General features: G+C 40.5%; 1 protein-coding gene, 1 long non-coding RNA gene and 1 pseudogene across 4 annotated transcripts in view; all 3 read right to left on the reverse strand.

Annotated features, from left to right (window-relative positions):
- The window catches only part of ZFAND3 (zinc finger AN1-type containing 3), a 206,571-nt gene that overhangs the window by 52,905 nt on the left and 125,802 nt on the right, over nt 1-27,864 (reverse strand). For both annotated transcript variants that reach the window (XM_084754014.1, XM_084754015.1), the window contains one exon: nt 20,463-20,645. In XM_084754014.1, the coding sequence (XP_084610140.1) occupies nt 20,463-20,645 (183 nt within the window). The remainder of the gene's footprint in view (nt 1-20,462; nt 20,646-27,864) is intronic.
- On the reverse strand, nt 510-20,439 carry LOC311581602. Its single transcript, XR_014773818.1, has 2 exons — nt 16,135-20,439; nt 510-6,315 (listed from the first exon to the last, which is right to left on the reverse strand). It is a non-coding gene; the product is annotated as an uncharacterized lncRNA (long non-coding RNA).
- On the reverse strand, nt 20,652-21,179 carry LOC311581601 (large ribosomal subunit protein eL36-like; annotated as a pseudogene). The gene has a single exon. The product of its transcript is annotated as a large ribosomal subunit protein eL36-like (transcript).

Below are 27,864 nucleotides of genomic sequence, written 5' to 3' on the forward strand. Positions count from 1 at the left end.
TGATTTTGGCTATTGGCTTGCTGTATATAACCTTTATTATGTTGAGGTATGTGCCTTGTATCCCTGATCTATCTAAAACTTTAAACATGAATGGGTGTTGAATTTTATCAAGTGCTTCCTCTGCTTCTAAGGAGATGATCACGTTTTTTTTTTTCCCAGTTTGTTTATATGGTGGATTACACTGATGGATTCCGTATATTAAACCATCCCTGCATGCCTGTAATGAAGCCTACCTGGTCATGGTGAATGGTATCTTTGATGTGTTCTTGTATTCGTTTTGTGAGTATTTTATTGAGTACTTTTGCATCAATGTTGATAAGAGAAATTGGTCTGAAATTCTCTTTCTTTGTTGGGTCTTTGTGAGGTTTAGGTATCAATGTGACTATGGCCTCATAGAATGAATTTGGTAATGTTCCATCCATTTCTATCTTTTGGAGTAGCTTGAAGAGTATTGGTATTAGCACATCCTTGAAGGTCTGGTATGATTCTGCATTGAAACCATCTGGCTCTGGGCTTTTTTTTTTTTTTGGTTGGGAGACTATCAATGATTGCTTCTATTTCTATAGGGGAAATGGGATATTTAGCTTGTTTATCTGTTCTTCACTCAATTTTAGCAAGTGGAATTGGTCAAGAAAATCGTCCGTTTCCCTTAGATTTTCAAATTTTGTGGCATATATGCCTTTGAAGTAGGATCTTATGATTCTTTGCATTTCTTCAGTGTCTGTTGTTATGTCTCCCTTTTCATTTCTGATTTTGTTGATTTGGATACTGTCTCTCTGCCTTTTAGTTTGGCTAATGGTTTGTCTATCTTGTTTATTTTCTCAAAGAACCAGCTCTTGGTTTTGTTGATTCTTTGGACTGTTTTCTTTGTTTCTAATTTACTAATTTCAGCCCTGAGTTTGATTATTTCTAGATGTCTACTCCTCTTGGGTGTTTCTGCTTCTTTTTTTTTTTCCTAGGGCTTCCAGCTCTGTTGTTAAGTTGCTTATGTGGGATGTTTCCAATTTCTTTTTAAAGGCACTTAGTGCTATGAATTTTCCTCTTAGCACTGCTTTCAATGTATCCCATAAATTTGGGATGTTGTTCCTTTATTTTCATTGAATTTCAGGAAGTCCTTAATTTGTTTCTTTATTTCTCCCCTGCCCAGGTGTCATTAAGTAGAGAGTTGTTTAGTTTCCATATATATGTAGGCTTTTTGTTATTTCTGTTGCTGTTGTTGAAGTGCAGCCTAAGTCCATGGTGATCTGATAGGATACAAGGTATTATTTCAATCCCCTTGTATCTGTTAAGGCTTGCTTTGTTACCTACTATGTGATCCATGGAGTGCAGAGAAGGTATATTCCTTTTTGTTTGGGTGAAAGGTTCTGCAGGTATCTGTTAGATCCATTTGATTCATGGCACTGGTTAGTGATGTTATTTCTCGGCTTAGTTTCTGTGTCATTGGCCTATCCTTCAGTGAGAGTGAGGTGTTGAAGTCTCCCACTATTATTGTGTGGGGATTGATGTGTGGTTTAAGCTTTGTTAATAGATCTTTTACAAATGTAGGTGCCCTTACATTGGGAGCATAAATGTTGTCATTTTGGTTGACTTTACATTTGATGAATATGAAGTGTCCTTCCTCATCCCTTTTGATTAATTTTGCTTGAAAGTCTACTTTGTTAGATATTAAAATGGCTATGCCTGTTTGCTTCTTGTGACTATTCGCTTGGAATATTTTTTTCCAACCTTTTACCCTGAGGTAATGTCTATCTTTATGGGTGAGATGTGTTTCTTGAATGCAGAAGAATCTTGGATCTTGTTTATGCATCCATTCAGTTAGTCTGTGTCTTTTTATTGGAGAATTGAAACCACTGATGTTGAGAGGTATTAATGACCAGTGACTGGTTCTTAATTTTGATGTTGGTTCCAGCAGAGTGTTTGTGTGGTTGTGTTTTTGCAATGGTGTTGTTATGTATTTCCTATGTAGTTTTGGTTGTAGCTTGTCCCTTTGGGGTGGAGTTTTCTTTCTAGTACCTTCTGTAAAGCTGGATTTGTGGATAGGCACTGTTTGAATTTGTTTTTGTTATAGAATATATTGTTTTCTCCGTCAATGGTTATTGATAGTTTTGCTGGGTAAAGTAGTCTTGCCTGGCATCTGTGGTCTCTTAGGGTTTGCAGGATCTCTGGTCCAGGCCCTTCTGGGTTTTATGGTCTCTGCTGAGAAGTTGGGTGTAATTCTGAAAGGTTTGCCATTAAATGTTATTTGGCCCTTTTCCCTTGAAGCTTTTAATACTTTTTCTTTGTTCTGTAAATTTTGTGTTTTGATTAATATGTGATGGGAAGTTTTTCTTTTCTGGTCTATTCTATTTGGTGTTCTATAGGCCTCTTGTATGATTATAGGCATCTCTTTCTTTAGATTGGGGAAGTTTTCTTCTATGATTTGTTGAGAAATTTTCTGAGCCTTGGAGTCTGGCATCTTTTCTTTCTTCAATGCCTATTATCCTCAGATTTCTTCTCTTCATGGTGTCCTTGATTTCTTGGATGTTTTGTGTGAGGATTTTTCCAGATTTAGCACTTTCTTTAATGGTTGCTTCAAGATATGGAACTCTTGATGGAATAGGAGACTTATGTCCATTTCTAAGCCAGCTAGATCACTATAAATAGTAACAGTTACAGTAACAGAAGTTACAATAGCTGATATTTTCTTTAATTCTAGTTCAGTATCTGTCTAGGATCAAGGATTACCACAACACAGTGAGCTGTGCAGAACTGTCAGTAAGAATGTATCAGAATGCTTGGTTTGTTTGTTTGTTTGTTTGTTTGTTTTTTCCCAAGACAGGGTCTCTCTGTGTAGCCTTGGTTGTCTTGGACTCGCTTTGTAAACCAGGCTGGCCAGAACTCAACAGCGATCCACCTGCCTCTGTCTCAAGAGCGCTGGGATTAGAGGCATCAGAACGCTTTCTTAAAGAACATCAATAAGCAATCCAAGAGGAAAAATGAGGAGGGAGAAGTTATGGGACCAAAATAATGAAATAAATGTCTGGAACTCGTGAATGTACACCCCATGCTTGCAAATGCCCAGGTAATTATCAAATAAAAGAAATTTTACCTCACCTGAAGGTATTAAGTTTACCTCTGTAAAAAAAAAAAATTCCTAGTCAATAAATCTCTGTAGGCTTTGGCAAAAAAATGCAAATAGCCTTACAGCTCCAGAGCACAGCTCAACATCCATCACCATGAAAGTGCTCTCCAGAGGGCTCGTTAAAGCAGCAGCCTAACCCCATGTATTCACTCCATTACAGTAAAGCAAAAACACAACCACAGTTGAGCCTCGAAAAAACTGACAACAAGAGTAATTGGCAATGATAATATATCCCAGCTTTGATAATTGGGCAATATTATAAATGGGGAACATGGAATTAACTTTGGTCTGACAGACAGTAATCTAAGAAACACTTTAAAGCACAGTTCAAAAGCCTGTGAGCACCACATATGCATCTTATGTTAACTATGTGTCATCCAAACCACATACACCTTTTTTTTTTTTTTGAGACAGGGTTTCTTTGTGTAGCTCTGACTGCTTGGCTGTCCTGGAACTCTGTAGATAAGGCTGGAACTCACAGGGATCTGCCTCTGTCTGCCACCTAAGTACTGGAATCAAAGGTGAGTGACAGCCCATCCCATCTCACCTCCATCAGCAACTCACACAATTTTGAAGTGGGGGGGAGGACTAGCCACTAGAGAGAACAGAATCTGCTCATAAACAATTACAGATCAACTGTTAAAAATGAATGTACATAATTATGAGAAAAGGTTTCTGTCAACAAGAAAAATATTGTATGTCCCATGTGGTTCCAGTAAACAAAATGGTGGCTGATGGCAAGGGTCAAAATGAAGGTGTCTACTCCACCAAAGGAGGACCAGTGTTCCTCTCTGAATTCTCTAATGCTGAAGGGGCTGCCACATGTACCTACAGCTCACTGTGAACTCTGCTCCACTACTGGCCATCTTAGCTCTATGAAGCAGGATGGAATAGAGTCAGTACAAGAGTGAGGCAAGGAAGCCACTGCAGGACTGTGGGTTACACAGATGAGATGGAAGACATAGAAAATAAATACATTTTAAGCAAGGGGCAATTAAAATCATGATTCTGTGACTCATAGAGGCTCAAGACAACTGGTGACACCAAAAAGGCATTAATATTTAGTGCTTAGAATTTCAAGACAAGGAGCCCAGATGCTAGGAGAGACCTCAGTGTGTCCCGCTGAGCAGTCCAGAGGATCCTCTTACAGTGCTGGGCACAGAGCACCTCTGTTGTAGAAAACTCACTATTCTGTGCTCTGAAATCAGGAGGTTTGTGGAGTGATCACCTCAGCACAACCTGCAGTCACTGCTATAAACTTTGTGCCACATCTGTAGCCTGTACTACAGCTAACTTGAGCACTTATGTTAAAAGTCACAAAGTTTCTTGTTTAATATACTGGGCTCAGTGCTGGCTGACCTTATGTCACCTTGACACACAAACTAGTTATCTGAAAAGAAAGGATTTCAATTTAGAAAATGTCTCCATAAGACCCAGCCCATTTTAGGTGGGGCCACCCCTGGGCTGGTGGGCCTGGGTTCTGTAAGAAAGCAGGCTGAGCAAGCCATGAGAAACAAGCCAGTAAGCAGCACCCTCCATGGCCTCTGCATTAGCTCCTCCCTTCAGGGTCCTTCCCTATTTGAGTTCCCATTCTGGCTCCCCTCAGTGATGAAGGATGGAAGTGTAGGCCAAACAAACCCTTTTCTCCTCAACTTGCTTTTTGTGGCCATGGTGCTTCTCTCTGCAGTAGAAACCCTGAGTAAGACAGGCTGTCAGGGAAGCTAGCGACTCTTGAGCTGACTGACCTGGCAGCACAGTCTCAACACTTGGGAGAATGAGAAAGGAGGGTCTCAGGTCGGACATCAGCCTAAGCTACACAACAAGAAAATAAAAAATAAAAAAATCTCACAAAGAATCCTGAACTGCCTTTCAGCCAACCATCATGTATGCTTTTTTATTTCCTCTGCTAAAGTGAGTAACCAATTTTCCCAAGATTCATTAGAGGTGCTTAATAACAGACTAGCATAGATGTTATATTCAGAAGACTCTTTTCTAAAATGCCAACTTTCTCAATTTACTTTGTAACTGTAAGTGAATAATGCTTAGGGGAGCCTGTGGTTTGTAATCAGGAAGTCTGCAGGTCCTTTCTTTCCTTCCAAGGCTGTTTCTATGATGGTATTAAAGGTGTCACATTTAATGCAAGGCCACATGTGAAATGTCAATACTACTACAAAATGCTATTCTTCAGCTGTATTCCCAACAAACAAACTTTTTTTTTAAAATAGCATATCCAACAGAGCAATGGATTTTCCTGGGAAACTACTGATTTCAGTTCTGTGAGGTTGAAGACATGCAACAAATGTGCATGTTCACATTTCACTGTAACCCAGTAGCTTTCAACCTTCCTAATACTGAGACTCTTTAATACTTTTCCTTATATTGTCATGACATCCAACTGTAAAATTACTTTCGTTACCACTTCCTATCTATAATTTTTCTACTGTTCTGAATTGTTGCATAAATATGTGTTTTCTAGTGGTCCTAAGTGACCCCTACTGGTCAACACCCCATGCTCCTAATTAGGGGTCATGACTCACAGGTTAAGAGCCACTGTGGTAACCTGTAAAAATAAGGACTACATAAAGGTATGCCATTAATTACCAACATTCACATTTCAAAGGGAAGCAGCAGAATCTGAAAATGTTCAATCTTCTAGAGTTGTTGAGTATGTTTAAAAACAAACAACAAGAACATGCTCAAGACACCTCACAGTACGAACAATTGCACAGACAATCAGGCAACCATGACTAGGGAGTGAACAGCACTGGCATAGGGGATAGCAACACTTGGACAAGCAATGCTTCCCAGCACTCAAAACCCAAGGCAAAACAAACATGAAAAAAACAGTATTTCTCCTTTACCTTCAAGTAGAGATCAAGAATCCACTTTAAAATGTTTTGCTAAAACAGCTGTTATGGTTGTAATTTATGGTTCCTTGTCCCATCAGCCTTCACTGCCTGTAGTTAAACTATGTGCACATCAGTTAGAAAAAATGTACTGTCAAGGAGTCAGTCAGCTAAAATTGTCAAAAGCCCAATAATCAAATATTCTACTATCATCGCTTCCAAGGTAACTATAAAACATTAATACACAAAAATAGCCACTCCTTGAGCAGATTTATAACACTTCAATTTTCATGCTTAATTAACATGACATTTACATAACAGTATCTAATTAATTCCCAACGAAAGGCACTGTAGGCTTTTTTTTTTTTCACTGTAGGCTTTTTATAAATAAATTATCCATTTCTAACCAGCTGGTCAATTTCACTCCATCATAATCCGCACACTGTTTACTTTGCAGCAGCTCACTTTTTCAGGCTCACCGTTCTAAAGGTGACCTCAGGCAGATCCAACAGCTATACTTCGCTCCTCTCTAGATTCAGAATTGAGTTTGCTGATGAAGCTTTTCAAAGGTGTGTGTGTGTGTGTGTGTGTGTGTTCGCGCGCGCTGAGCAATACAAACAAACTTGTATCTTGTCATGTTAAAAATAAAAACACAAAAATACTGGAATAATCTACTTCTTGAGTAATAAAGTAGGCTCCCTCTGAAAACTTTCAACACGTATGTGGTGATTTTAAAATGGCAAAGCACTGACAAAAATAACAACCAGGAGCAGAAGGAACAAGTCACCATTTTAGAAAAGAACTCCTCCTCACCCCCAATCACCTTATACCTGCAATTCAGGAGATGGTATAATCAGAAGGGACAAGCCTAATCTATCTACATAAGTGGGAATGCAAGGCTCTATTGATTAAACACAAATAAACATGAGGATATAATAAGTAGGAATCTAAGTTTACCAAAACCCAGGACAGATGATGGCCCTCCATTTTTCCATATGAAACTTCTAAACTGAACTGTTAAAAAGACTTGTTACAGAATATAAGTGCTGCTCTCTGACAAGCTCTAACCCTAACTTACTGCATGATCTCTGATAAATCCCTAATTTAGATCTGAACGGTGTAAGGTTTTCGAAGTGGGCAGGCCTTACTATACATACACAGCTATCCTGCCTGTGAAAAGAAAATTTGTCATATTAATTAAAGTTGATTTTTTTAAACCACATTTGCTTGTTAATCTAACATGGCAGTTTTAAAATCTTCAGTCCTTAAGTAAGCCTTTTATATTTAAAATGACTGAGGATCACAAAGAATTTTTGTTTACATGTACTATACTGAATGATACCTATCTGAAATTTAAAAACACAAAATATTACTGTTTCATTTAAATTAACAAATTACGTTTTAATAAAAATACTTTTATGAAACACAATTATTTTAAAAACTAGAGTTCCAGGCTTAGATGGCATTCAAGTTTTGCAGCTCACCTGCTGCAGTGCTCCTGCAGACGGGATGTGCCTTCACACTGTATAAAGTCAGACGGACTACAGAGATCCTGAGAGGGGTGCAAGAGCTTCTCAGAGCAGTTTAGAACTTCTGGTATGGGACTCAACAGTGCACCCTTAAGGTTGATAGATTTTTTTTCAATTCTCCTACACACCCTCAAGGCAATACTCTCACATTCCTCTTGGCAGAGACTAGTCCATTCTAAAAATATGTTAACATGTAAGTAAATAAAGCCAAGTGGCATAAATGTCATAGTCACCATTCTCAACCAGGGCACCCTGGTTTCTGCTGTTTATCTAGGAAGACTGCACTGCTTCGAGGAACTCCACTCAGCCTAGGTAAGCAGCTAAATGTGTGCAGTGCCAGCTCTTCAGGCTGAGAATGTGACAAAGCCTAAGTACAAAAAGCAGGGAACTGAGATGTCATCCTAGGGGCCACAACCAGAGCCCCTTTGAGAAAAGTTTTTAAAAAAATCATTTCTAATTTTAGACACTGCTTTTGTTGCCTCATGACAAAACACATTTAATATGGATATGAAATCAGGGGCTGTCACCCATCTAATTTAGGCTTTGATTCTGACTATTTACAGGCTTAACTAAGGCCCAAATGGGATCTGAATATTTGCATTTCTACCACTGCCACAATCATTATTTTCATATCACTGACGAGATACTCGACATTGGGAGAATTTTTTCCCTCCCTTCCTCCCCCCCACCCCCCGCTTTTGTTTTTCAAGACAGAGTTTCTTTGTGTAGCCTTGGATGTCCTGGAACTCACTCTGTCTATAGACCAGACTGGCCTCAAACTCAGTGCTGGGATTAAAGGTATGCAGCTTTTTTCTTTTAAAAATGAAAAAAAAAAAATAAATCTAACAGGCTGGAAAGATTGCTTAAAAGTTAAGAGCACTTGCTGTTCTCACAGAAGACCTGGGTTTGGGTCCAGCATCCACACAGTGGTTGTTCATAACTGCTTGTTAACTGGAGTAGTGGAGAGATCTGATGCCTTCTTCTGGCCTCCATGGACATTCATGCACACAGTGTGCATGCATGCACACAGGCAACACAGTCATAAACAAAACGAAGGCAGTAAGACCACTCACAGATCTTGTCTACACTGGGAATTGCAAAGAGCTTCTGTGCCTTCCTCAGAAGCTGTGGTTTGTGGGTACTGTTTCTAAGAGCCTGTGGGAAGAATCAAACAAGACAGCTATCCAGACTGCAGGAACTGTCCCCATGCAGTTTTAAAAGGAACCAAGGACACAGGGCCCTCTCTGTACCCCTGCTCAGTCCCTCCAGAGCCCTGTACTGTTGCTGGCAGTGTGTTAAGAGTCTCACTGATTGAAAGACCCTGCACGAAATCTACACTGCCAGGTCTTAAGGAATTTCTCCTTGCCATGAGTGACTGAGAATGTCACAATGTGAATCATGAAGTCAAAGGGTTATACTGATATTCTGAAATTCTAAAACTCCTTTACTAAAGTGGTATCCCTAGTGAGGGAATGAAACATGAAATGACTTACAAAGCAATGGAGAAAATAAATATAAAATATAAAGTTATATGGTTGAGATTTTTTGGGTGGGGAGGGGTCCTGATAGCTCTGAATTTTCAAAGAATTGGATAAACACAAAATAAACTTCTGCTAAGTTAAAATGACCACTTCTAACCCATCTAAGTAGACACATCTCTCACAACTTTCTAGCCAAACATTTTTGCCATAAATCAAGCTTGGGTTTAGTTTAAAGTCATCAGTGTTACCATTTCCTGTACCTATACTGAACAAAAACATGACAACTGCAAAAGCTAAGTTGGTGCAACACAGACATATGTGCTTGTTCACTGTGGCCTTTACCTTCAGACAAGTGCAGTGTTTGATCTAATAAGAATGTTTTTTTGAATCTATTTGCAAAGCACTAGTAAGTGACAAGAGTGCTTCAAAATCCAGTCAGATCAACAGGAACTGTACAATCTTATAGCAGTTAGGGAAGACTACGGAAACAACCCTTTTAGGTTTCAAGCCTTAGAGATCTTCAACAGTATTAGAAGCTCACTAGTCTCCTCTCTTGCATTATCAACAACAAAAAAACAAACAAAAAAACAAAACAGCAACAACAACAACAAAGAGTAAAAGGGAAAATTCAGAAGATAAAAGACAGACCCATGAGCTGAAACTTCCTTGATATGAGGCAGGTGGCAACCTACACAGGGTGAGACAGACACACAGAGCCATTTATTACATCAAAACTCTGAAAAGAATTATCACAGTGACAAACACCAACTTCAAATTTTTATGCCTTGTGATTACTAGATTCTACCATTAAACGTTAAATTTATTATTATTGGTTATTAATAAATTAAATAGGAGCTACTTAAAATTCAACCAATGAGATCTTTAATGTATCAAAACATACAAAGAATTTCTTTTTTTTTTTTTTCCCAAGATTTCTCTGTAGCTCTGGCTGTCCTGAAACTCACTTTGTAGACCAGGCTGGCCTCAAACTGAAGAGATCCACCAGCCTCTGCCCCCCAATTGCTGGGATTAAAGGCGTGCACCACCACCACGCCATATACAGTAGTTCTAAAGAGTACAAAACTTAACACTGAAATGCCTCTACATATTTACAGTAAGAACTGACTGAGCACCATGGCAGGCGCTCTGAGGTCAAGGAGTGCACTGTAGAAACAGAGGCTCTGTTTGTTTGCAGGTTGGACTACAGGCTGTTAGAGAGAGACGAGAGCCCCAATCTAAAGCAGGAAGACGATCTGAGGCTGAGGTCACAGATAAGCAGGCTAGGAGCTTCTTCATGGAAACACTCGTGGTGAGTGAGATGGTGTTGAGCTGGGCCACAGGCGGCGTGAACGGAAGGGCTCGGTGAGTGCAGGTGACTTCTGGGCAAACGGAAGCACTAGCTCCAGCAGGAGCAGGCACGCGGCCACACTGGGGCTGGCTGTGGGGGAGGACCTCTGACTCACGATTAAGAACCTGAAAGAGGACATGAGACTGGAAGGGCAATGTGCTGGGAGGCGGAGGATTTGGTGGTGACAGTGTGTGAATGAGAAGTAGATATAATCAAACTACACTGCATACATAGATGCAATTTTCAAAGAATAAAAATATTACTTAAAAAAAGAATCTGAGTATCCACACCGGAAATAGTGAGTCAACAAGAGAGTTTCCTTTTCTAACACAACTCCCACTGACAAATGCATCTGGCAGGTTGTTTTGTACTAGGAAAATACCAGAAGCAAGAAGAGAGATTATAGATATAATCCTATAAAAAACAGAACGGCAACAGCAACTCCCAGTTTATCAACTACATTCAGGATTATAAAGAAAGGCAAATTAGGAACTATAAACAATGCTACAGGTAACTTAAAATTAAAATGTAGGGCTGAGGAAAAGGCTGGTTTACTAGGTAAGATACTTGCTGTGTAAACATGTTTACACAGTTTAGATCCCCAGTACCCACTTAAAACTTGGGCTGACATGAGAGTCTGCCTATAGTCCCAGCACTCAGGAGGCAACGAGAGAATCCTGGATCAAGCTGGCAAGCTAGATTGGCAGGAGAGGTAAGCTCTGAATCCATGACTCTCAAGTAATATAACTCTAAACAAGTAAGACAGAGAACAACTGAAGAAAATATCCGATGTCAGCTTTGGGCCTCTGCAGGCACCCTACCCCACCATGCAACTGCGCATATACATTAGCTCACATGTTATGCAAGCACAACAGACATGCGTGCCCGGAGACACAGAGTTACTTTTAGTTTGTATACTTGTTGTAATAATATACTTTAAAGTTTAGAATACCTTCAATGGAAGAAATTTTTTAATTAAGAACATGTAATTTTTTCTCAATAATTTAGAAACCTAGATAAAATGAACAATGTTGTAATAGTCCCTCTTATTTGCAGGGGATAAAAAGGTACCTGGAACTGCAAATAGTATCAAACTCTCTATCACTATGTTTTTCTTAATGTTTATGATAAAGTTTAATATATAAAATAGGCTCAGTAAGAGATTAGCATGAATAACAATGGCATAGAAAATATACAGCTGCAATAGAATTGTCAATATCACTGTTATTGGAGTTCTGTAGCTATTAGTAAATACACAAGCGTCTACTTTGGCACAAGCACTGCAAAACACAGCAGCCAACCTGATAACTAAGCCTATGGTGTCAACAGGCAGGCAGCACACACAGCATGGTCAAGTAGGCAAAGGAAGGACTCCTGGGAAGGAAAAAGTGGAACAACACAAAATATTAAAATGTGAGAATTGCTCCCTTCTATGATTTCCATATTTATAATTAACAAAGACTTATTATCAGAATATGTGAGGCATCCCTACACATAAATAAGGGGGAGAAAGCTAAGTAAGAAAACATGAACAGGCAAATTAGTCATTTCTGTTAACCTAAAATTTGAAAATGCTGTCTTGTTTCATGAGACTACTTGAAAGCAGGGTTTGACGTTGAGGAAGAAGGACAGAGAGCAGCAGGTGAGAACTTGAAAATGATAGTTTTGCTTTAATTGGGCTCTTCTTTTTGACAAAGGTCAAATGATACTGCAGGTACCTGAATAAGATATAGCAGAAATAGTTTATACAAGCAAACACTCAAGTCCTGCACCCAGACAAGAATTAACTTAAAGACCATCCACAGTGCCTCCTGAATGCCAGCTATTTGATTAAATAAAGCCCATAATAGACATTCCCAAACTGCACCACAAAGTACCAATCTTTCAGAACAAGGCCCTAATGAAAGCAGCATGCGCTGTAGAACCAGCCTTAGAATTAATAAATAAATGTACTGGAGGGAAAAAAAAACCCTTTAAATTAAAATCAAGAGACATTTAAAGTTTGGGCATTCTTTATTACAGGAGAGAATCTTCCACTTTGAGACTATTATATATCAGAAAAGTTCCATCTGTTGTGTAATTATCTCTGATAAACGGCTTGATGCTTCGAGCTTCATTAGAGAACAGGGAAGAGAAAGGCACATACAGAGAAAACAGTAAATAAATCGCCCCTCCATATTTCACTTAAAACCAGCCCAGCAGGAAACCATAAAATATTTTTAATAGGTAATATTTTCCAAACACTTTACTGGAAGCTGCTTGCCTGTTATGTCCAGTATCTGCCCTCCTACAGAAGCCAGGCTGAAAAGTGGCAAACTGGCTCCCTTTACAGATTACTACAAATGTAATTGGAAAATCAAATAAAAAGCTTATCTACTTGGTGACAGTGATATTCACTTTGCAGAGAGCAGCTCAAACTTTGCCAGATCCAACAACAGGCTATGAAGGACACGTTAAAAGGCATTACAACATAGGAATAATGGTTTACCTCTATAGTTCTAACACTCAGGAGGTGGATGCAGGAGGATTGCAAATATGAAAGAAACCCAGGCTCACTGGTGAGAGTTGTCAACACCCACTCAACCCCATTTTTTAAATCTCTGGTGAGCTAAGAGATCACCAGAAACCAGTTTCCAAGGAAGCAAAGCATCTTGCTCAACCAAAATAATTTAGGCACAACTCAAGAATGTTCTCGTGGCACCATTTTGGGAATTAATGTCATATAGTAAAGGAAAATTCAAGAATTTGATACCAGCCTGGGCAACTTGTCTTAGTTAGAGTTACTATTGCTGTAACAAAACACCATGACCGTGGGGAGGAAAGGGCTATTTTGGCTTACACTTCCACATTGTAGTCTACTATTCAAGGAAACTAGGACAGGACCTCAAGCAGGGCAGGAACCTGGAGGCAGGACCTGATGCAGAGGACATGTTGGAGTGCTGTTTGTTTGCTTGCTCCCTATGGCTTGCTCAGCCTGCTTTCTTGTAGAAGCCAGGGCGGCCAGCCTAAGGATGGCACTAGTTATAATGGGCTCACTACCCACAATGGGCTGGGCCCTCCCCTCTCAATCACTAGTTAAGAAAATGCCTCACGGTTGGATCTTATGGAGGTACTGTGTCAACTGAGGTCTCCTCCTTTCAGGTAACACTAGCTTGTGTCAAGTTGACATAAAACTAGGCAGGATTAGCAACACAGTGAGACCCTGTCACACAACAAAGCAAACCCAAAACCCAAACATAGGAAGAAGACTTAATTAAAACAACCTAACAAGATAACGTAAGGAGCTAGAAAAACAACAAACCAATCAGGAAATTATTAAGGAGAGGAGGAACCAAAGCAGAAACAAACAAAATTAAGACTTGAAAAAGGAAAGAAAAAAAAAGGGGGGGGGGGAGGTGATTAGAGTCAAATAAATAAATGAGAGGCAATAAAATGATGATGACACAGAAAAGTCACTAGGAACTATTGTTAGGATTCAAAGGAGGAGCTTCATAGTTTCACAAAGGTGATGACTAAGCTACCTGAAAATCTGGAGAAAAAGACAGAGGCCAGACCCAGGACAAGCAGCTCCAGGTGCTCCCAGCACCCCTTGGCCCTGTCTGCTGCAGGACGTGGCTGACACACCCTGCCCTCTACCCTGAACTTTCAAAGCAGAGCTTTTCCTTCCCCTTCACTATATAATCTGGTGTTTCTCTCTCCTCTCCCTCTTCCTCCTTCTTCCTCTCTCTCCTCTCCTCTTCTATCTCTCTCTTCCTCCTTACCCACATTTATATACTTTAACTTACCTTATATGAAAACAATGCAACATCCTCACTTTTTTAACTATAGGAAAAGGGAGGAACATTAGGATTCTGCCCCAGTCTGCCTACCTGTCATGGGGTCATGGCCCTGCCCAGTATATAAAAGAACAGACCCACCTCACCCCTCCTTCTCCCCCCCCCCCCTCTCTCTCTCCTCCCCACCTTCCCTTCTCTCCCCATGCTCATTTAATAAACTTCTCCACATAATATCTGTTGCCTGGCATCTTATTTTCAATCATGAAAACTACTACAAATAACTATTCACCCACAATCTGGAAATTGACCAACAATGAGGTAGCAAGGCATAGTAACAGGAAGAATTGGCCAGCATCACTGCTCAATTCTACCAAACTTCTAAAAAGATAACATTAAACATGCTTAACATACTCCAAAAACTTAAAGGGGAAGGGCTTCTATTAAATTCATGTCAGATTACCTTGACACCGAAACCAGACAAGGACACACACACGAAAAGAAAATTACTGACTATCTCTGACGAGAACCACCCGCAAACTTTCTTAATGTCAGCAACCAACCCAACAGGATACTGAAACTGTTATACACCATGACCAACACCCAGTCTCTAAATACAGACTACAGAATAACTCAAGACTGGCAAGTCAGTGAGTGTGTGTATTACACCAGCAGACCAAAAAAAAAAAAAAAAAAAAAAAAAGACAGTTAATACAAACCAACAAAGAAAAAATCCACATTTTCCACAATAAAAGCTCTGGTTAATTGGACATACAGAAAGATTATATAACACAATTAAGGTTGTATGTGCCAAACACACAGCAAACAACATAACTAATGATTTGTCTAATCCATTTTCCTAGGATCTGAAATACAACAAGGAGACTCTCTTTTACCATCTCTATACAGCACTCTATACAAGCCCTAGCTAAAGCAATTATGCAAGGGAAAGAAAGGAGGAAGTAAAACTGTCTCTGTCTGTAAACAACATGACCTCATAAACAGAAAGACCTCAAGACTTCACCCAAAACAATTAGAATTGGTAAATTCAATTAAGTATTTATGACATAGATCAATTAAAAAAATCAGTAGCGTTTCTATACCAGTAAAAAAGTTGCTGAGAAAGAAAGCAATCCACTCACAACAGCTACAAAACGAAACAATGTACGACCTAGAATTTAACCAAGTAAGGGTATAATCTTTACAATGCAATTATAAAACACCCATGAAAGGAACTCAAGAAGGCACAAAGAGAAAAGGAAGAGAAAGACCCCTTTCCCCCAAAGAAAGATACCCCACATTGACAGGTTAGAAGAACACTGTTCAAATGGCTACACTAACCAAAGTGATCTGCAGAGTCCATACACTACCAACATACTAACATCATCTATTTCTTCACAGAAATAGAAAACTAAACCTGACAATTCATATGTAATTCTCAACATATCCACTAAAGCCAAAGCAACTGTGAGCAAAAAGAACACACCTGGAGTCACCTACATAAAAACCCATGACATCCAAATCAGCAGGAGACAGGAACAGACCAACCGGACAGAATACACAACTCACAGAATGCCACCTGCAGTGAGGTGACTTGCAGCACAGCAGGAAGAGCAAAAACCTATTAAGAGATGTTGTTCAGCAAGGGGACACTCACTGCAGTACTACTGACTTAGCTGCTTCTCTCACCTTACATGAAAAGACTACAGAGAAATACCAGGAAGTAACTAAGACACGAGGCCCGGAAAGCAGGAAGTAACAAACAGGATGGATTCAAACTGAAAATCTTCTACCTGCGAAGGAAGCCATAGGCAAAATTCAGAGATAACCCACCTGTGGGAGGAAATGTTTGCCAAGTATCCATGAGTTAAAACCCAGATGATAAGGAACTCAACCCAAAAGCATGTAAAACAAGAGACCTTCCCAAAAGAAAGTGTAAATCAATAAACATTTAGAAAAAATGATAACCATCATTAAACATCAGAAAAATATCAACCAAACCACAAGGAGATACCAGTGCCCTCCATTGAAAGGACTGCTATCCAACAGACAAGAGGGGGTGCGTATGGATGAGAATGTGGAGGAGGAACTCTCACACTCGGCTGGTGAAGTGTGAACTAGCACGTCCACTCTGGACACATATGGAAGGTGCTCCAGAAACTAAACTACTATCCAACACCTCCATTATGGTCTATATTCAAAGAGAAACTCACTGTGCGTAAGAGAACCCTCATCTTCATGGCACCTGCAGCACCATTCACAACAGCAGCCAAGAAGGGATGGGTGCTCCTCCCTGCACAGATGGGTGAGTAAACATGGAACATACATAATGGGCAATGCTTAGCCATAAAAATGAAGGACGTCCTGTCGCTTACCTGCAGGACATAAAGTGAAATCACACGAACATGCAGACACCACTACTTCACACTTAAACAAATGTGGATACTATTTAATTAAAAAAATAAAATCAAAGGTTGGTCTCATATATACCAAACTCAGAACATTTGTGGAGAAGGCTGGTCAGGGGATAGAGGATAGCTGCATAGTACAAATATCTTCTAATATCCTGCACCACAAGTGGACAACTATGGATGACAATAATTATTTATTTCAAGAAGAAAAACTGGAGAGATTCTTAAGCTTTCTTAGCACAAAGCAGTGTTGTTCGAAAGGATGGATGGCTGTGCCAACCACTCTTGCCTATACTGTATACTGTATGCAGGTGCTGAGATAGCATGCTGTATATAAACAGTATATGTAATCATTATAGTCAAATGAGCAGCAGTGAAACAGGAAACATTTTCCAGTCATATTTCACCTCTTTAAGAAAAGCCTGGGGAAGTAGGATATAGGTAGCAGCAAAGGCAGAAGACAGCTGCTGTCTAGCCTAACTTCGGCAGTGTCTTTTAGGCCATACCACAGTCTACTTCAGCAGCTATGGTATGGAGAGCCAGGCCTCTCCAGCCAGACTGCTCTGTGATCCTGAGTGAGATATGGAACCACCGATGCCTCAGTCCACACATAAGTAAATACAGTAAAAGCACCTATTTTACAGAGAAATATGAAGGTGAAATGGCTCGATCCACGGAATATACTTGGCATAGCACCAGGTACCTGGTGACTCATCTACTGCTCAGCTATGACTAGTTCTTTCAATAGTATCTGAATTTTGCTTACAGTGCCTTGCTGAAGACATGTCCAATGATGATGCTCTCTTCTACAACCACACACAGCTGGAGAAAAAGAGCCATGGGCGCCCCAACACACAAATGCCACCTAAGTGTTTGTTCAATTTGACCTTTACTGTGTTGTTTACAAAATATCAGTTCAATCTCTATGTTGTCTTTCTAAACACAGGCAAAGCTAAAGGTAGACTTAAGAGACATCCATTCTCTTGACTAGAAAATTAAATGTAAAACTCCCAATAATTCAAGATCTATGCAATTAAACAAAGGATATTCAACAAATACCACAAGCTATCTGGTGTTTAGCTTTGGAATCACAAGCTCATCAATTCCATCTCCACTGCTCTCTATTTGAAGCTAGGAAATATAACTATGGTCCATATCAATATCTACATAGTCTGTTCCTTCCCCTTCCTTACTCCTAGGCAAGTCAGAGGGGAAAACTCTGAAAGGTGTGGCAGCATCAGCCTGTGAAACTTTTCCGGGGTTTCCATTACTTGGTGATCACTGTTTCGCTGTGCGCCTGACCCCAGACCTAGCACTCATCTCCTCTCCACAGAACAGTGGCTTTCAGCCTGGGACAGCAGAAAAACCCAGCTGGCAAAGCGTTCACAAATGATGGTAAGCCGCTGCCTCCCTCCCACCTGGTTCCATCTACATGGGCCTGTTTTGGTTATAACTTTTGGTTATAACATGGGTTTCCACAGAAGAGAAACACTTGATTTTGCCATCATAAATCTTCTCTGTTATAGGTATATTTTACAGAGTGAATCATCTGACAAAGCAAACAAACAGAAAACAAAACAAAACTCTGAATCTTGGTTCCAGTATCTACTAGTTTTGTGGCCATAGACAAATTATTCAATTTCTTTGTACAAAATAATATCCACCTCATTGGTTTGTCATGAGCAACAACAACAAAAAATTTTTATTGTGCAAAACATGTCTTGGCCCTGCAAGTCTGCAGGTGACGAACTCACCTCACACACACTTTGGCAAACTGGTTTGTTGTGGCCTGGTTTTGGTACATGGCAGTATCCTGACCAGCTCCAACCTTCTCCTTAGGCCCTGTACAACTTAAGGCTATAGAGCTTTAAATAAATCGACAAGATGTGGTATAGAACTCCTCTTCCTTGTTAAGCAATTTCCACACTTCCTAATTCCACTGAATAAGTTGTAATATTAAAATCCCTTTCTCTGGAATGCTGTCTTTCAGTATGACCCATCCCTGCTCTCAATACTGTCAGACTGCTCCTTCAGAAGAGCAGTGACACTCTCACTCTCTCTCTCTTCATGAGAATAATAGCTCTTGTTCAAAATCCCGACTGACTGGCTGGACATTCAAGCTTCTATTGCTTAGTCAACATTAACTTTTCCACTTTCATCCTTCATGAATGGCCTAAAGGAGGCTAGTCAAAGACAAACTGCAGGCAGCTTTCCTCACAGCCCATGCTGCATGTGTGAAGTGTCTCTTCACAACACTCTGCTTCCACACCACTTCTGAGTAAGCCAGCGCCCTTCCACAGCATTTACCACACAGGCCGGCCTGCTAACGAGTACAAAGCTACGTGTCAGGACTGGGCTGGATCACGTCTGGTGTACAGAGTTGCTCTGTGCAATGGAAGCTATTACTGTACTCTAAGTGGTGCTCCACTGCTCCGAGAGGAAGGAGGGTGACTGCTCCTGCTGCCATCCTCTGATTTAAAGTGACAAATATATTAAATACCCTGCTAACAATAAATTCGTTAAAGATCTTCTTTGTTTTATATTTTCAATAGAACAGAATACATTAACTCATGAAGGATTTAAATAAGTATTTGTTCCCTGCTAAATTTCCCAAAATTAGTAGACTGGACAACTACTACATTTCTTAACATCCATTAAACTTGAAACACTAAATTCCAACCTTAAGTAAAGCATGAGAAGCAAAAACTACTATGTTATAATATCTTTCTAATTTTGAATAGATATTATGAGTTACACTATGTTCCAAAGGAAACAGTTCTAGCATTATAAAAGTTAAATAGACAGTATTTTTATATATCACATAAGAAAGAGTAACAAGAGGTACGGCTCAATGGACAAAGACACTTATGCATAGGCTTGATTAACTGAGTTCAATCCCCACACCCTGTAGCCTAGCAGGAGAGAGAAGAGTGAGAACAGTGCATGCCTGCTCGCTCACATCCTCACATTCTACATACACAAACACAGACGCACACACCCTAAAACTTTAAACAAGAATAAAACAATCTCCTAGTTTCTTCATATAGCCTGTGTTTTTATTACCTAAGTTAAACAATCATGGGGGGTGGGGGGTGGCACCAGAGGTGGAGGCAGAGGCAGATGAATCTCTGCGAGTTTGAGGCCAGTTCATCTACAAAATGAGTTCCAGGACAGCCAAGACTATACAGAAAAACCCTGCCTCCAAAATACACCATCACCAACAAAAAAGCCAAAAGAGCAAAAACAAACACACACACACACACACACACACACACACACACACTCTTAATCAAGGCCAGTTAGCAGAGGCAGGAGTTCAATCTAAGGCCCCTAGATTAGGTTTGAGTTCTCATGATTGGTAATTCTAAATGTTTGACATACATTAGAATTCTCTACAGACTTAAAAAGCAGAGTCATAGGGCTCCCTTCTTTTTGGACAAATTAAATCAGGCTCAAGAAAGATAATAAAAACATGTGTTCTTTAAATCCTTAGCAGAGGGCTGGTGAGATTCCACTGTCCCTAAGTCTGATGACCATCCTTGGAATGCACATGGTGGAAGCAGGGGACTGACTCACTCCTGCACGTTGTCCTCCACATGCACCACACCAAGTGTACCTACACACATAAATAAGTATTTTTAAAATGTAATATTTTTTAAAAATATCTCCAGTAGACTCTAATGTGAAGGCAGAGCTGACAGCCACTGTTCCAGATTGGTTCAAAATCGTCATCTCCTTATAAAAGAAATGTTTAAAAAAAGAAAAAAAAAAAAGGCTATCTCCTAAGAAGACCTTACATTCTTTGGAATGGCTGGCACTCTCTAACTTGTTGAGCACAGAATTCCATAAGAAAACACTTATCTTAAACAGAATCTGAGGTTAAGCACTCACGGCCAAGGCACTCACAATAAAGTTCCTGGGCTGTCCTAGGACTCTGAGGGCTACAGACTTACATTCCTCTGTACTCGGTGAAGTTACATTCAGGTCTGTCGGAAGCGACTGCTGGCTGGGACGAGGAGCTGGCGTGGTTATGGAGGTATTGTTGTTGTCACTGGTGGTCTCTTCAGAAAACAAATCTGATTGGCTGTTACTTGTACTTGGCGCGGAATCATCATCTGGTTGTTTCTTTTGAAAATCTAAAATGAAAATGGTAAGAATACTGGTTTAGCAATAGAGCAATCACTAGGAAATATGTATGTTAGTGTCAAAGTTACACGCAACAAGCAACAAAGGCTAATATGGGCAATATTTTTTTTTGGTGCACAGACGTTTATTGAGGGAGGGGGCGTCAGTCCTTCTTGGCCGCCGCCTTCCTTATGGCTGCCAGCACGCTGCTAAGCTCCTCCCGCTTCCTTTTGGCCCGGACGTGCGTGCCCAACCGCTTCTTGATGAACTTGAGCGCGCGCTTGTCCTTGAACACCTTGAGCAGCTCCATGGCGCACCGCTCGTAGGGTGCGAAGCCGCACACCTCCCTGATCATGTCCCGCACGAACTTGGTGTCCTTGGTGAGGCACCCGCGGCGATGGCTGTACCTCAGCTTGCTGACGTTCTTCGTCACGTCACTTTGTGGCCCTTGTTGAGGCCCACGGCCATGGGGTAGCGCAGGGCCATGGCTGCTGCTATCCGATGGCGGCCTCGACAGGAAGCGCAATATTTATTTTAAAGATTTATTTATTCATTTATTATTTATACAGTATTCTGTTTACACATGTGCCAGCATGCCAGAAGAGGGCACCGGATCTCAGTATAGACAGTTGTGAACTCAGGTCCTTTGGAAGAGCAACCAATGCTCTTAACCTCTGAGCCATCTCTCCACCCCATGGGCGATATTTTTAAAGCATGAAGTAAATCACTGATTAAAAAAACAAAAATATAATCACATGAATGATTTGTAGAGAATGATTTCAGTTAAACTTTAAATTTATATAGTAAGGCCCTTTGTTGTTCAGATGATGGTAGACACTAATTTCAACACTGAACTTTGAAAAGCCAAAGATGCACTTCAAGAGTAATCAGTAGAAATTAATTAATTAATTAACACCAATAGGTGAGAGGTCAGAAGAAAAATGGCAGCACAGAAAACAGCACAGTAAACAGAAAACATTTAAAATAGCAGGAATCTCAAGTCGTGGTGGTACACGCCTTTAGTCCCAACACTCGGGAAGCAGAGACAGGTGGATCTCTGTGAGTTTGAGGCCAGCCTGGTCTACAAAGCAAGTCTAGAACGTCCAGGACTATACAGAGAAACCCTGTCTCCAAACACCAAAAGAAAAGTTTCCAAAATAGCAGGAATTGGTAAATGCATGTATATTATCAGTAGTGACTGTAAATATAAAAGTAATGAACATAACAGCAAAGGAAAAAAAACAGATGAAGGAAATGGGTTGCACTTAGTTCACAATGGCACAAGGACGGGAGCTTTCTAGTTAGTTGATTATGGATATACTAATGTAATTGCTACGATAGTCTGTATAATTTCATTTAAAAACTGTAATTATTATATAAATTACAAACTGCATTTATTAATTTGAAGACATGAAATGATCTCTAAAATCCAACATGGCCTAACCATGGAAGGAGAACAGCCACAGCTGTCATATGTTTTAGCCTTAGCAACTAAACATCTTAACCTATTCTTAGCTTAACAGCTAGCATTTATGACACAGTGAGTGGGACTACATAACTCATTCACATTAATCCTCAGAAACTTTAAAGCATAGTAACACTACTCCGAGTTACCAGCAAGTAGAGAGCAGAACAATTCAGGTTGACAACACCACTCACGGCCCCAAGTCCACAGCAGAGGGTGTGGCCGGGAAGTGCCAGACCAGTCAAGAAGGAGCCCTCCAGGCCCAAGCCCTGCCCATTTCCAGCACTGTTTCTTTTCTGTATATTTCCCCTAGCTACTTTCTTATTCAATGTTTTGACATTTTAAAAATGATTTATTTATCTCAATATTATTGTATAGCAATCACCAAGGTGCTATCTAAATAAAATGTTGCTCTTTATATTGTATAAGATAAAATATAAAAGATCTTATGAAAAATAAAAACTAAAAAAAACAAAAGGTCTTATGCCACCTCATTAGTACCCATTAAAATTACTCTGTTTTCCCTATTACTGTGTACCACACAACTGGAAATATAATGAGGCCCAAAAAGAAATAGAATCTAGTAGATACTGCAATGGAATCTTGTGTATTTCTCATTTCCTTGAAACAGAAAGACACAAACTTACTCAAGCACAAGAAACTGTGGAAATTAAATGACATCTATGTTCCCTCAGGTCGGTGTATTCTCTTCCCGCTGTCCCCATTCCTACCTCAGCGCATTACTCTGCACAGTCAACTCATCCAGCACCTACACTCTGATTAACACTGAGAGTAAGTAGGGCTGAAGCAAGGAGACTCAAGAATCCCAGCAGCTGATAGGGCAGAGTCAGGCAATGAAGGAAATATCCAGACAAGGCCAAGAGACTGATCTTAGAGCTCTTCCTGGAAGGCAGTGAGGTCTGTGAGGTCAGTGAGGGTGATATCTGCTTCTTCTGATCAGGGACTAAAAGTTTGGTTCATTTGTTTTCCTAAAGTTCTAAAATAAAACAGAAAGCTACACATTTCCAAAGCAAATCCATTCCATACATGAGAAAATAACCAGAATAACTCTCCACACTGTAGTGGTACTGTTAACGGATATTCAGCCATTTTCACTAAGCAGGACGAGTTTCTGAAAGGAGATAAACTGGGAAGAAAGAAAAGGCTTGTTTTTAAAGACATGATACATGCTCTCAATCCCTCAGTTCACCACATCCATGTGTAAGAGTCATGGTATGTTTTTGTCATTTACCAACAAGATAGAAATGCTATGCTAAGTACCGCTAAGAAAACCCAAAACCCAAAGTACACAATGCAAGTTCTGTACAAGCCTTGATGGGAGGATGGGGAGGTAAACTGAACAAACCCCGAAACACAGATATACAACAAGGGAAGTCTCAGCAAAACTGGACACCTAGGCTAAAAACGTAATTATAAATTTCTAAAAAATAACCAGGCACAGTGGCACACGCCTGTAATCCCAGCACTGAGGGAGGCAGAGGCAGGTGGATCTCTGAGGGTCAAGGCCAGCCTGGTCTACAAAGCCAGTCCAGGACAGCCAGTGCTACATAGAGAAACCCCATCTCAAAAATCCAAAAAGTTAATGTTTTAAAAATAATTTTTATTATATAATTCCTTTAAAAGACAGCTTTTTAAAAAGATGGTCAACTAAATAAACTGAGCTAAATATAACAGCTACAACACACTGCAGGTATTACTTTAAAAAAGAAAGAGAGAGACAAGGCTCAGGGTTTCACCCATCAGTCTGTCATAGCTTACATGTACCAAGACAACATGGGGCTCGAGAAATCTCAACTGCGTTAAGTGGCCAAATGACTGAGATGCCCTCTCTTCTTTTCTCCCTCCCTCCCTACCACTACCCTCCACCTCTCTCTCTCTACGAACCCAGGGCTGGAGAAATGACTGAGCAGTTAAGAGCATTTGTTAAAATTCCAAAGGACCAATTTCAATTCCTGTATCTACTTGGTGGCTCACAAACATCTGTAACTCTGGTTCCATGGGATCAACTCCCTCTTCTGGCTTCAGCAGGTACCCCAGGCACATACACACGTGGTGCACAGATACAAATGCTTTCACAAGCCCCGGGTTAGAGTTTAACGTACTGGAATTCTGGTGAATACACAAAGTTAAGAATATTAGTTTTCAGGGTGGAGAGATGGCTCAGAGGTTAAGAGTACTAGCTGCTCTTCCAGAGGACCTGGGTTCAAGCCCCCACATGGCAGCTCACAACTATCTTTACCTCCTGTATCAGAGGATCCAACACCCTCATACAGACATATGTGCTATCAAAACGCCAATGTACGTAGAATAAAAATAAATAAATTAAAATAAAAAGTATATTACTTTTCTTAGACATTAATGGATTCTAAATTACAACAGAATTTATTTATAGGCAGCAAGAATGCTTCTACTCACAGTACAAACATTAAGCATCCTGTTAGTGAGCTAATGTTCAGCTTTTATAAACTATTCCTGTAGAAAGAAAGAAAGAAAGAAAGAAAGAAAGAAAGAAAGAAAGAAAGAAAGAAAGAGAGAGAAAGAAAGAAAGAAAGAGAAAGAAAGAAAGAAAGAACTCAGAACTGTCTTCCCTCAGCATAGGTAAAACTGGTCCTGACAGGACTCAGAAGGTCTCTAAAGCTGCTTCCTGTGTACTTAGATGCAAACACAATGCTGCCAAGCTGTACTAGAGAACAGATAGCATTAGACTGGCTCCCAAAGCCTGTTCTCAAAAACAGCCAACAATGTATGAAGTTGACAGGGACTTGTTGTTATTGGTAATTAAGCCTATTTTATAATCTGGTTTATCACTGAAATTATACAGGCCAGAAAATCTTCACACCCAGGCAGGAGACTGCTCAGAGTGTGAACCAGCACAGGTGTCTGTAGGAAAGTTTGATCCTTATATGGCATTTATTGTGCAGACTATACAGTTTCTCATTTACAAGGCATAAATTAACATCTAACATTACAGCAAATATCTAACAGTCTAGTAGTACTATTATAACATTCACAAGAGACACACCTCTTGGTTTAATATGTACCAATTTTTTTACATTGAAAATACAAGTTTTAAATGTTAGAACACTTAAGTTTCAACAAAACATGCATTTGATCACACACAAACACACGAGGCCCAAGTGTAGAGTGGAAAAGTTAGTAAAGATGGTAACACAGTCTAGTTAAAATCTAAAAATCTGCTGTTCTAAGACTTCTGTTTGGTACTAAGGATGTGGCTCAGTGTACAGCACTTGCCTCCATGTACAGAGCCCTGGATTCCATCCTCAGGACCAATAACCCCTCCTAAGAAAGTAGTCCTTTGTTTTCATATAGCTGACCCTGGAGCCATTAGAGCTGACCTCCCTAAAGCCCTCAGTCCTTGGTGTCAGTCATTAACCACTAAAATGGCACTGGTGTAGCACAAACCTAACAGCTGCAGATGCTGGAACCTGAGAGATTGTTTTTGTCAGCCCAAGCCTAAGGATCAAATGTGCCACAAGGTATTCGGCTAAGAGAATTAGAAAACCCAGAGGTGGGTCGTCTCTCTACGTCACTGTTTTTATAACTGTATCCAGTCCTTATGGTACCAACTCTGTATTCTGATCCCAGGTTGGCTCAGAACCCAACATGTAACGTAGTCTAGAACTCAATAGCTCTTGTCTTGCCTTAGCCTTCCAAACGCTGGAATCACAGACACATGCCAACACATCTAGCGTAGCCTTTCATTTGGCCATGAAGAAGTGACCGGAAAAAAAACGACAAAGTAATTCCCACAGGGACTTCAGAGGGAGGTTGGGAGCAGCAGGTGGAGTCCCAGCACTAGCACCCCCTCTTTATTCTTCGTCCCTCTCTCTCCAAGGTGGAGTGGAGTTCTCGACCTAAAGATCTTCCAGGTCTCAGCCTCCTCATCCACACCAGTACCTCAAGCACATCCTTAGTCATCTCCTTCTCATGTAGGCGCGCCACTGGCTACTACACTTGCTTCTCAGAAGTGGGTGGCTTACTTCTGAGATGTACTTTCACCTAAACTTGTGAAAAGTTCAGTACAAATTACTATTAAAACACGACCAAGCATGGTATAACTTAAGAACAAGCTTTCCCCCAGAAATAAATAGGGCACTCTCTGATTTAAACTAAAACGAAATTAGTGACAGTTTTATTTCTTACTGGATACATAAAGGCATACCTGAGTTTTCTTTTTAAAAGGCTAGCATGATTTTCACACTATCAGGGTCACCAAGGTGGCAGAATCACAGTATATGAAATTTATGATGCCAGCAAGTATCTAATAAAGAATTCCAAGATGGTTACAAAGCACAAGAGAAAGAAAAGCCTGTGTTTTCTCAGATGAACATTCTTACAGTGGTGGAGAAAACTGGTGTACAATTCTCCTACACCCTTCGGCCTTGAGGTGGTATTTGGGATATGGATGCCCGAGTGCAAAGCCTGGTTTCTCCTCTCAGTAGCTGTATGGCCTCAGGCAAACCATTGAACCTCTCCTGTTAGGTATTCTTTCTCTATGAGAATGATCATCTACTGAGTAAATCACTGTGAGGACAAGATGGGCCAGGCTTGAAGCTAGAAAAGCCTTCTAGTTGAAGGAGGGGTGTACTATGGACAAGCAGCCAGTGACAAGCTAACCCCTCCCTATGTGCTATTCCTACACTCTTGAAGTAACAGTGCGGCAGGAGTGGGAACCCTCCATCAGAAATGGCACACCACACCTAATCCCAGCTTTCCTGTGTCGCTCCTTTCCTCATTCCCTCCCCACTCCTAGTCAGTGCTCAGGACCCAGACTGCAGTATGAGGTTCTGAACAGAGTTTAATGACTAATCATAAATACCAAAAAAGGTCTCTAGGTTTTGAGTATCTAAGATCCTCAAGGTTCTTATACCAGTCAGTCCAAGCTATTGTAACAAATGACTCTAAAACATAAAGGTTTCATAACAACAGGTGGCCATTTATGCTTCTATCACAGATCACTGAGGCCAGGGGAATGAGTGGTTCTGATCAGAACACTCTGGTCTCAAGGGAAAGGGAGACACATGGGAATACACCTTAGCTCATAAGGTTTCTGGTCATAAATGTCATGAACTTCTCATTCACATTCTATTGGTTAAAAAAAATGTCAAAGCTAGTGAAATGATGGTTCCTGGAAGAGAGTCTACAACCACTAATGTATTTAAACCAGCATAATCCCAAACAATCTACAAATACTTGTCCTTACTCACAGCTAAGTGTGGTCTCCACCCCTCATCAAGGAAACGTCTCTTTGTGACAGACGAGAGACCACTACAGAAAACTACAACCAATCAATGTGTAGTTGTGGAGTCCAGCCCCAATGGATACATCTACAAAACACTCTCACACCTAAGGCCCAGTGAACACTGGGGAAGAGGGGACAGAAAGGAAGTAAGAGGCAGAGGACCAGGGAGGGCCTCTGCTGTGAGACTGTGTCCCCTAGTCACATCAGCAGGGACTCTGGGAACATGACTACCCAAATGTGAGCTGAACAGCAAGGACGACAATGAACTTGCCAAACTAGAGGGGGAAACCCATAAAAAGCCTCGACCCTATACAGAGAACTGCAGGCAACTGAATAAGGCTGGGAGCAGGAGCGGAGGCCCTCCCCAGGGAGGAACACGTCAATTGGCTGTCCAGCGCTAAACAGTCTGCCCTGAAAACACACACACAAGTAAGATTATACTGACTCAACAGGTTATATTTGGAAAACACACACACACACA

Source organism: Acomys minous (assembly GCF_964271855.1).
Source record: "Acomys minous genome assembly, chromosome: 13".
Taxonomy (NCBI): domain Eukaryota; kingdom Metazoa; phylum Chordata; class Mammalia; order Rodentia; family Muridae; genus Acomys; species Acomys minous.